Source organism: Glycine max, chromosome 6 (genome assembly GCF_000004515.6).
Source record: "Glycine max cultivar Williams 82 chromosome 6, Glycine_max_v4.0, whole genome shotgun sequence".
Classification (NCBI taxonomy): domain Eukaryota; kingdom Viridiplantae; phylum Streptophyta; class Magnoliopsida; order Fabales; family Fabaceae; genus Glycine; species Glycine max.
The window spans coordinates 16,259,232-16,271,410 of record NC_038242.2 but is presented as its reverse complement, the minus strand read 5'-3'; the positions used below and the strand labels follow the sequence as shown (position 1 = coordinate 16,271,410).

At 32.6% G+C, this 12,179-nt stretch overlaps 1 protein-coding gene across 1 annotated transcript; it reads right to left on the bottom strand.

Moving 5' to 3' along the window:
• Positions 1–5,210: 5,210 nt before the first annotated feature.
• LOC100820237 (protein EDS1L) lies at positions 5,211–8,442 on the bottom strand. The gene is made up of 3 exons (XM_003526994.5): positions 7,953–8,442; positions 6,854–7,636; positions 5,211–6,174 (listed from the first exon to the last, which is right to left on the bottom strand). The coding sequence occupies exons 1-3, from the start codon at positions 8,286–8,288 to the stop codon at positions 5,446–5,448; spliced, it is 1,848 nt and encodes a 615-aa protein (XP_003527042.1). The 5' UTR covers positions 8,289–8,442; the 3' UTR covers positions 5,211–5,445.
• Between the last annotated feature and the right edge of the window lie 3,737 nt (positions 8,443–12,179).

Genomic DNA, 12,179 nt, shown 5'->3' with positions numbered 1-12,179 from the left:
TTTTTTCTTTTTTCTTTTCGGTTTTCTCGGTCCAGGCCCAAAGGGGCTCTTCGTTTTTTTACCCTAATTATGACCTTTAAATGCGGCATTAATTACTGTGCATGTCAGAGAGAGAGGGCAGAGGTGAATACGAACAGTCGGAATACCAACAGCCAAGCCACCACTAACCATCGGCCTAGCCACCGCTCAACACCACCCTCCCCCTCCGTGAACCACTAGCCACCACCAGCCACCACTCAGCAACACCCTCCTCCTCCGTGAACCACCAACAAAAACAAAAAAAAACCAAAATCATCTTGCTCATAAAATCAAAACATTAGAACAGAAATCCCTGCAAACACAGTAACCCACTCACTCATGCGGCCTAAAGCCTACACCAACCACCACTAGCGGCCAAGCTCACACCAAACACCACCAACCACAAGCACCGCGTCAAACACCCACACCCACACAACCACAAGCACCGCGTCAAACACCCACACCCACACAACCACAAGCACTGCGTCAAACACCCACACCCACAACCCAAGCTGTAACCGGTTTTCACTCTGAAGTTTAAACGATGACATAAGGACAAAGGTAGTTCACCTTTTTTTCTAAGATTCAAGGCTAGATCTACGCTTTATCAGAGTTGGATTTCAAAAAGGAATCAAACATGTAGTTTTTAAAAAAGGAGAAGACACATGTAGTTTTTTTAAAAAGGAGCCGCCACCCATGGCCGGCCAGCCACTGCGCCGGTAAACAACTTCCGGCGGTGTGTGCTAGAGAGAGAAGAGAGAAAAAGGGAAGAGAGAAAAGAGAAGAGAGAGAAAAGCTTTTTAAAAATGGGAAAAAACCGGCCCCGAGCCCTTATATAGAGGCCGGACCGGTTCGGTTTTTTTTCCTTGGACCAAACCGGTCCGGTTCTCCTTTTTTGGCCCGCTGGACTCACCTCTGGCCCATTTTTTTCTTTTTCTCTTTTTCTTCTTTTCCAATTCCTACTCTCACCCCCCTTTTTTCCTTACTGCACCCTTTTCTTTTTCTTTTTTTTACGCACCATATTTATTTTATGTCTTGCATTTTTATTTTTACGCATCATATTTAATTTTATGCCTTGCATTTTTATTTTCTTTATTTATTTTCCAGCATCATGTTTAATTGTTTGTCTTGCATTTTATTTTCCAGCCACATATTTATTTTTGTCTTGCACTTATATTTTCTTTATTTTATGTACCCTATTTATTTTTGCCTTGCATTTTATTTTTATGTCTCGCATTCTTTTTAGCATCATATTTATTTTCTGTATTGCATTTTTATTTTCGTTTTATTTTATTTTCAGCATCATACTTATTTTATGTCTTGCTTTTTTTTTTATTATTTTATTTTGTTTATTTTTTATTCTATGCATCATATTTACTTTATGTCTTGCATTTTTTTATTTTTTAGCATCATGTTTATTTTATGTCTTGCATTTTTATTTTCATTTTTTTATTTATTTCCAGCATTATATTTATTTTTATGTCTTGCATTTCATTTTCTTTATTTATTTTATGCACCATATGTATTTATTGTTTTGTATTTCATGCATTTTATCATTTCTTCCAGCATATTTATTTTAATGCATTTGCAATTTTTATTTATTATTGCCAATTAGAATGTATCTAGGTCCAATGTAAAAAAAAAAAAAAATTTATTTATTTCCAGCATTATATTTATTTTTATGTCTTGCATTTCATTTTCTTTATTTATTTTATGCACCATATGTATTTATTGTTTTGTATTTCATGCATTTTATTATTTCTTCCAGCATATTTATTTTAATGCATTTGCAATTTTTATTTATTATTGCCAATTAGAATGTATCTAGGTCCAATGTAAAAAAAAAAAAAAAAAAAAAAAAAATGAGAATCTGCACCGACACTCACATTTATTTTTATGTTTTCCGCCGAGGACGATCATGTGATTTGAACCGTATCCGAGGAAAAGGGACCCTCACTTGATCCAACGTCATTTTAAGGGATCCGGCGCGTTTAGACTTATCTCCGCATAAAAAAAAAAAAAAAAAAACTTTCCATAATCAAAATTTCAAAAAAAAAGGGGCAATCTTTTCTTTCTTTCTTAATCAAATCTTTAATCAATCTTTAATCAATCAAAACATTTTTTCTAATTTAAAATCAATCGAACTCACTTCTTTTATTTCTTCTATGCCTTTTCGGCCTCTTACCTTGCCTAAACTCTTCTTTTTTCGAACTTTAAAATCAATCAAAACCAATCACTTGACTTTCTACTCCGAACTACATGATTTTGATCCCATTCGGGTATGTAGGCAAAAGACTTTGTCTTCCCAAATCAAATAAAAATAAACAAAAACTTTTTTCTTCTCCTTTCTTTTGAACCCACCTCTTTAATCTTTCCACACTTGAGCATTTATTTCCAAATAAATAATTAATTTAGCATAAAGATAAAATAAGCAAGAGGTTCCTATAGAGTACTATAGACGTTTAGGGTGCTAGTACCTTCCCTTTGCGTAACCAACCCCCGGACCTTTGATCTCTCAAAAATAGGGTTTTTCGAGCTTTCTCCCTTTTCTTCGGAAAAATAAAAGATCGGTGGTGATCTTAAAAATGCGAGTCAATGCTAATCAATAGCTTGATATCCAAAAATCACCGCGACAATACTTAAATATTTTCATTCAAAAATGATAATATTTTGGTTTTAGACCACAAGTGTTTATTATTGGAGACAATCTTGTTCATGGATAGGACCATTATAAAAATGTTAATATAATTACTTCTTTTTTTTTATAACCATTTTTAAATTAAAACCAGAGTAAATACTTAAATTAAGAGATCCTTAGAAGGGTAATAAAAAAAATGAAAGTATCAAACTTATTAAAAAAATTATAATGGGTTAAACTTATTAAAAACATCAATTAATAGAAAGAAAACGTATAAATTTACTTAAACCTAATCAATATTAACTCAATCTTTCAACATTTTGTTTTCGAAGATGAACATCTTTTGTATATTTTACAAACGAATATCTTAATAATATTCTATCTAAGGAATGCAAATAAAATTTTAAATGAAAGTATTGATGATATTATAATATTTTTAGAAAATATTCAAAGTACTTTCACCAAAAAAACTTATATTCTGGAATTTACTGTACAAAATTGACTACACGGTTTTTTTTAATCATTTTAGAAAATCTTCTATTCATAATTCACATTTTTTTAAATGTAGCATTATATAAAATAATGACTTCATTAAGGGTATGAGACATGACGATGGTAACTTAAACTATCCTAAAATTATCAAGGCAAAATTATAAAATTGGTCCCCCACTTTATCTCCAATTACGGATTTGATCATTCTATAATTTAATTCATAAATTTGGTCCCTCAGTTTTATAAATTTCTGTAAAATTGATCCTAGAAGTCCGATTTGGACATTGATCGTTAACCCCAGACGTTACTATCACGTGTCAATGCCACGTGTGACTGCCACATGTCAATGCCACGTGTCAACGTCTGAGTGATTCCCCGTAAATGCTTCATTTTTTGTAGGTAAAATTGCACTTTTGGTCCCTCAATTTTACTCCAATTTCGATTTTGGTCCCCCTATAGTTTAATTCACACATTTGGTCTCCCAATTTTATAAATCTCTTTATAAATTGTTCCTGGAAAATTGGTTTTTTGAATGGTTTAGCCACTGGTGCTAGAGATATGGTAGGTCTTGATAAATCTCGTATTTTTTTTTATTGCAAGTTCTTCACTCACTTGGAACCCAGAGAAACATCACTCTTTGTCTCTCTCCCACTTCCGGGATTGTTCAACTTGGGAAAGTGACGCATGAATCCCAATCTGGGTCTGAAATTTTCAGATCTCTTACTTTAACAGGTTCTGTAATAACTCCCTCTTTTTTTTCTTTTTTTGCTCCCCCATGCGATACTATGTGTATACGACTGCTTAAGTGACCTATGTATGACAATGGTATTTTTGTTTGAAATTTGAAATACAACTTCTCCAGTAATGAAATTTGGTTGAATTTATAAAGGGATTTATAAAATTGAAGATCAAATGTGTGAATTAAATTATAAGGGGACAAAAATCAAAATTGGAGTAAAACTGGAAGACCAAAAGTGCAATTTTACCTACAAAAAATGAAGTCTTTATAAGAAATCACTCAGACGTTGACACGTGGCATTGATATGTGACATTGACACGTGACAGTCACACGTGGCATTGACACGTGACAAACAACGTCTGAGGTTAACGGTCAACGTCCAATTTTGCAGGAATTTATAAAACTGGGGGACCAAATTTGTGAATTAAATTATAGGGAGACCAAATCCAAAATTAGAGATAAACTGGAAAATCAAAAATATAATTTTACCAATTATCAACTAATAGTCACATCCCAAATTCAGGGATATTTAATAGGTCGAGTAAGAAATGTGAATACATGGACTCATGAACATGAGAGCCCATGACAATTCACCAAAAAAAATATAGCCCATAATACTCAAGGTCAACTTTTAAAAAATTAAAAAATACTTAAAGTCAAAATTGAAATTGCTATTGGCTAGGAATAGTAAACTTTTGTCTTCTGACTTATATTTGATTGTTATGTTGATCATTTCAAGCATTTTTAGAAAAACATCTATTCATAATCCACTTTAAAGAAAATGTATTATATAAAATAATGATTCCATTAAGATTTTTTTTATCTTAACCTTCTATTAAAATTATGAGACATGATGATGGTAACTTAAACTATCATAAAATCATCAACTATACGATTATATTCCAAATTCATGGGTATTTAATGGGCAATTAAGAAATGTGAACACATTGACTCATAAACACAAGAGCCCATAACACTTAAGGTCACAATCGAAATTACATTGTGCTAGGAATATTAAACTTTTTTCTTCTAACTTTTTTTTATTCTCATATTAGATTATAGATAGATATAGATTATATACATGCATGCTTTCAAGGTAAAATTATGTATTGAAAATCTTTTTCAGTTTTTGTTCAATTATGCTCCAAAATTAAATTAAAAACACATGTAGATTCTTGAAACCAAAACAGAACTATACAATAATAATTACAAAGCCATTTCGTTCACCTGTCATCGATAGTACATATTCAATACCCATTTGTTTTCAGATAGATAGAGAACGTAGAAGAAACTACATGTTTATTACATAACACACAATAGAAAGAAGCATGAAAATAAAATACAATAAATAAGAGAAATAAGAAAAGTTCACTCAGCCAACACACTTCACCAAGGTAGAACCCTCCAAGAAGACATTTAAGTGTGTGTTTGTTTTACACATATCACACATTCCGAAGTATGTTGAACGTAGTTTTTGTGAGAGAGCTTTGATGTTCGACATGATTGAATGTGAAAAAAAAAAAAAAAACACAGCCTAATGCATGTTTGTCTTGATCTGTCACTCATTTATTAGATTTCTAATGCATGATTGTTGCTTGTGTTGTAGAGGTAGAGTTTTCCACCACTTGACCAAGGTAGAACCCTCCAAGAAGACATCATTAGCCAACTCCCCCTTTTCGCTCCATGCTTGTAATTGAGCCTCCAATTGCTCAACCCTTTCCTTAACATCTTCAAATGATGAGCTATTACTATAACTGGTTTTGTAGCGAAGATCCTCCACCTCAGCCCAGAAACAAGATGTGGAGCTAGGTTCCTGTGGCCTTCTCTCAGCATGTTCCAACCATTTTTGGGTGTACCTATATCGTTTAGGCCTTCCCCTAAGCATGTAAGAAGAAGAACCATCCTCGTAATGCCTTGCATGACGGTAATAATTGGCAATATCTAGAGGCTCCATTAGTTGTCGAAACCTTGATCCAAGATCTACCCATTCTTTGTTGCCTTCAAACTCATCTGGGAGTTGGTAACTTCTTAGCTTTTCCATGATCTCGTCCCACACACTTGCCAACTCTAGCCTTGTCACATTTGCCTTGAAGTCCTCTTTTTTCTTGTGCTCCCTGAAGCCATCGTAGAAACCAACGTTTTGATGCTCCCACATTTCTCTGTATTTTTTAAGGTCTTTCATTTTTTGCTCAATAAAAACTTTCTTTTGTTTGATTTTATCTTCGTTGTCAAGTTTTCTTGTCGCCAAATTTGCTGCTGCTCGAAGGCAAAGTCTTGCTCTTGGGCTCTGAAGTTTAAGCCAAGCCAAGAAATCATCACTTATTAGTTAAATCTTGTTGTATAATTTATGCTTGAAATATAATAGCAATAAAATCAAAAGATGTTAACAGTCAAAATAGTTTAATAATAATATAAAATAGTTTTATATCACTTTTAAGATAATTATGATAAAAGTCAACAAATTTATTATATATATGTATAGTAATTTATGATTAATGATGATGTAAAATTATTTTACACAATCAATATATAATATTTTTTTAATGTCAAATTTGATCGAATGACACCTTTAATAATATTATTCTCCATAAACTAAATTTTACCAATTTAGCTATTGCATTGAAAAATCTTATAAAATAGATCTAAGTCTACAAAATTTTATACAATTAAAAACCTAAATGACATTTCATCGCAAATACTATTATATACAAAATTCTATGCAATTAGAAAACTATGACATTCGATATTTAAAATATTAAGATTATACGTCTAATTTTTTTGAACTATTTAAAACTCAATATACATAACCATGAAAATAACATAACATGATTTAATGATTAGATTGATAAAATTTAACTTTTGTAAAAACCTTAATAAAGACGTTATTTTTTTCCAAATTGGTAAACAGCTGAATCATCTGATTCTATGTCGCACATATATAGCAAAAGAAACAATGAATGATTTACCAGTCCAAGGCCATCCAAGGCTGTTGCAACATCGCTATTTGAACCATCAGCTGACAAGGGAAGTTGCTCAAGTTGCTCCAAGTACACTACATTCTGCATTCCCAAGCTTTCCTGCAACTCAGCCACATAGTTCAGGTGTTGCAATATGCTATTATTGGCAACTTCTTCTAGTTCTGCAAAATTGCTTAACTGAGCAGTGTGGAACAAGAGTTGCAAAACAGCATCTGAGTTTTTCACCACAATCAGCTGTCCATTTCCATTGCAGAAAACATATGTTCCAAAGGGCCTATAAGGGCTTAAGTCAACAAAATTCGTCACTGTCTCCAATAACATGTTTGTGCTGCCCATGAGAATGCCAGCAGCATGGCTTGTAACAGTTGCTGCGTTTGTCATCACAGTTGAGTAAAATTGAGAGATTACACAATTCCTTGTTGGGTCTTGGGTGGAAGTTTCGAAGTTGGGGTCCAAGATTTGAAGAATAGAGCTAAAAGTTTGGCCAACAGAAGAGAAGGGAGCAAGCAAAATCCTTGGCACTATGTCATACCTCAAAACAAAGTGTATGAAATAGTGAGACCAATTTTCTCTCCTTGAAGAGTGAGAGAATATATGATTGCCAATTAAGGGAGACCCAAAAGTAACACAAAAGGGATGCTTGAGGTTTTGGGGTTTGGTTGGGTTAAGGTACTCTTCCAAGGCCCAAAAGGTAGCAAGAATTGCTATTGCAGCACCAGAAGAGTGCCCTGTAAACACTACTTGCTTTCCATCAACCATAGCCTTATTCACCTATACATATTTTGACGGTTTATTTGCTTAAGTCAATATAATTAATCAAAAATAGAAAGTATCACGGTAACTGAAGTAACTACCAAAAAAACTGAACAATTGTCTTATATTAGTTACAGGGTGTTAAAAACTTAAAATTGCAACATGTGGGATAAAAAATACAACAAACAACATTAGTTAACATCAATTAAAGGTTGCCCATTAGGAAAAATTATTAAATGATCTTAGACACCATTTATCTGTGGTCTCGACTAATCTACTAGTTGATAGTCTAAGACCAACTAATAGTTTTTTGTTTGTTAAGACTGTTGCATACCTCAGATTTAATGGAGCTAGTTTTCAATATGAGGTCGAATCTCTTTGCGAAGCCTTCATTCACCAAAGCAGCTTCATCATTGCCAATACTTCTAAGTGAAGGAAACAGGGCATGATCTATCTTTGTTTCCCCAAAAGGTTTGTTATTAACAAGCCATTCATGGGGGTTCCAAGACCCTGAAAAGCTGAAAACATGATAAATTTCGGAAAAAATCTCAATCTCATGGAAATGGTAGAGATTCTCCGGTGACATGTTAGCTTGGAAGGCCAAACCACACACATTGGTGATGAACTCTTCTTTCAATCCTATGTTGTCTCCAAGCGACCCAACAGCCATGTTTGTTTCTTACAATACCCTGCAGTTTCGGAAAGTTTTATGTTTGCTTGGTTGCTTTGTGTTTCAAAACTGCTGAAGCATCCCTTTATGTAAAGCTTGTGAACATGGACATGGTTTTAAATTACCATTACTATATTGACGAAGACTCTGAGTTCAGTTCCACGAAGTTTTGCTCTTCTTTTATTATTGGTTTATGGAAATGAGAATACTGACAGGATTTGGTTAGGTTGTTTTTTGTTTTTATTTTTATTAAAAATAAAAAATAATGATAAAAATGTATTTGATTGAATTTTTATTTTTATTTTTATTAAAAATATATGATGAAAGTAATTTTAAGTAAATTTAAATTTTATGAAAATATAAATTAAATACAACCTAAATTACTAATTGACTATAGATTACACGCTAAAGTGGGGCCCAGAAGTTTACTTTACTTCATCCGTAGCACTAGCACCAATCCAATCAATGTGAAGCAAGTCTCACGAAGTAACGGGATGACTATGCACTCTATTTGCCGAGGAATTCTAGGGTGGGAAAGCTAATAAGTTCCCACCTTGTGAAAGGTTTCTTGCACCGTTAGATCTGATAGATTTTAAGTTAAGGGTTCAGATTTTTTCTTTTTCTTTTTGTGTCTTTCCCGATCTGTCCCTGCCTCTTTCTCTCACCCACAACTTCGCTGCAACTCTCCCTTGCTCCTTGATTCACATGCCAAACCCTCATTTTTATGAAGTATTACCAATCATATGTTTCAAGACAACTCAATCTGATATGTTAAATTAAGTAAATACATATTCATGAATAAGATCCTTTCATTACAATTCGTTGTCGGGAAAGGAGGTGGAGAGGAAGAGGATAAAGGTTCATGACAAAGAGAAAGGGATTGTAGAAGGGAAAAATAGGAAAACTGAGAGAAAAAAAATAATTTGAACAGTAGATATAGAAGTAGTGAAATCTAACTGTGCAAAAAACACTTTCTCAGTGTTTCCCACCTAGAATTGGTCTTCTTTCCCAGACTTACCAACCATAACTTGTGTTTTACTGCCAAAAGTAAGCACTTTTTGGTTGGTCCCGTTGGATGTTAAGGACAAAAAGAATTTTGGTATCCTAAAGTTTTACGGGGTATTTGGTAGGAAAAATGTCAGGAAATCATGAATCATGAAATCATATTTTGGGGAATCTGAGTTTATTTGGATGTTCGTCGGAAATATTTAAATAATTTTTTTTAAGAATCGAATAATTATGTTATATTTTTTAATAGTTATTTTAATTATTTATTACATTAATAAAAATAATATGGTATTTTTATTATAATAAAAAAATGAACTCAGCAAAATAATATCCTCATTCCATAAAAAAATTTTGTGAGAAACTTGTTAAAAAATATTCATGTGAAATATTGTTTTTTTTCCTCGAGAATCTTATTTTTTAGAACGGATACCAAATATAGGAAATTAAGGTGATACATGGTTTGAATATTTATTTTTTAGTAATTTTTATTTTCAAAATTTTAAGATTTGGAAAACATATATTGAAAATAAAATATTTTAAAATGGCATCAAATTTTCACTATTTTAGAAAATGATAAAAACATTTATTTGTTGTTTTTAGTTTTGGACTAATTTTTTAAAATACTTTTGGAGAAAATGTTTTCTAAATTTTAAACAAACATATTTTTATCCTTAATTTCTGACTTCTTTGAAAATAAAAAATAGAAAACACTAAAACCAAGCATCACCTTCACATTTTTCACCTAAGATTTTTAGAAAACTCAAAACTTCCCCTATTAGATGTCTCCTTATAGTGTTTTTGTTATTATATTAAATTATTATTAGCTTTTTTTCTGCACATATGATTACAAAAGAGTATCCTGGTTGATTGCCAGCCTTCTTGAACTTTTTTAGATTGACCATGTGCTTAAGATGTTCAAGTCCGAACTACTTGAACGGACCATTTTTGGTTACATGTTACCATGTTAATCAAATTAATATGATGAATTATTATTTTTTATTAATAAGAATCAAACTCAAGTATAAGGCCGTAAATGTTTTCATGGGATGTATAGTACTTTTAATTTATACAATATATGTTTGAACAGTACTTCTAAAAGTACAGCAGTCTCTGATATTTTAGTTAAATAGTATTGTAGCAGTAAATCTCATGGATGAGAAATGATAATAAGATTAAAGTATATTGTTCAAATAAAATATCAAGACATAATATACTGGTGGTTATAAGAGTAATGTTCAAACTATATTGTTATTTTTTCAAATCCAAGAAACCTAGTAACATATAACTTTATGGAAGCATTTCTATGGAACCACATAAAGGCGAAGATACTAGAGGATGAATTTATTATGGCGTGTTTATTACGTTCTTTTTCCCACATCTCTTTTCGTTCCAACTCATCTTCATCATCCTCAAACAGTTCTTCAAGAAACTTAAATATACTCAATTAGCAAGAAAACCAGACCCACGAGGTCGTCCTAAAACATAATCTCTTCAATGAGGAGGTCCAATTCGAAGAAATAAATCAAAATATGGATGACTAGAATATTCCAGAAATCCCTCAAGACACACTTTATGTTTCTAAGACAATCAAAGACAAACACAATTTTTATTACATAATTAAAACTGTAGAAAATAATATTCCTCTAGGACAAGATATAGGGAAAGAATTCCATTTACTTTCAAAAAATTCAATTAATGAACACAGTGGAAAATACAAATACCTACACATAGGATGTGTCCAGGTAACCATCAAACCTTTCATAGACATGGGTATAGATGTCGTTGTATTAATGTGTCTTAGAGATATTAGGCACAACAAATTTGAAGATTCCTTAATGGGGACAGTGGAAACAAGTATAGGATAAGGACCAGTCTATTTCAACCGTTACCCAAACAAAACGGTGAGTCTGATGGATAGAAACATTCTTGATTCTCTGTTCTTAAACATCCACTTTCATGGTCTTGACATGAAAGAAGGATCAATCCCAGTAGCATTAATATACAAGATTCAGTACAAGGTCATGAATACTTGTGCGTCAAGAGTCCTTTTAAAGCCACAAAGAGGACAGACAACTTTGTTTGTCACCGATATGACAAAGGCCAATGTTTCTCTCCCAAGAACCATAAAATGGGATGAGGTAACTCTTCCTGAAAAATGGATCATGGACAAGGCCACATTGTCAGTCCCCAGACCTGCTCCAACCATAGAACAAATTAAGCAAGATAACTCTGATAAGGTAGAAATAACCTTCAATAGGAGGAATTCTTTTTCATCCAGAATAGAAGCCTCAAGGTCCGAATACGAATCGACAAGAAGGTCTTTTTCGGTAAGAACCTGATCAATCCCAGTAGGATTAACTAGATCTGCGTCACAAAACCAGTTTACTAGTATAAACCACCAAGGATTAGATACAACCTCTAGTATACCTAGAACTACATACAATCAAGACCAAGAGGACGACCAAAAGTTGATCCAATCTCCAACATACTCTTCTATGCATGAACCTTATGATGTTATCTAACAAATTTAGCATTGATAAGGATACCCTTAGGAAAGACTTTTATTCTCCAGAGAATAAACCTCAAAGGAAATGGTTTTTTAAACATTTTAAGGGTTCAAATAGAAAACAAATCCAAGACAAATTTTATGAATTTTTCGAAAGAGTCAAAATCAACGTCCTTTTCTTTGATTGGTATCATGCCTATACCATCAGAGAGAACATAGATTACCCATGGAAACAAGATATCATAGGTGATCCAACAACCAATGTTATTACAAATTGACAAATCAAAGACGGTGAGTTAATCCAATCGGAATTACCTCCAACAACTCAATACCAATTGCCAAAGGTCAAAGACAATAATGATAAACCTTTCATGGCC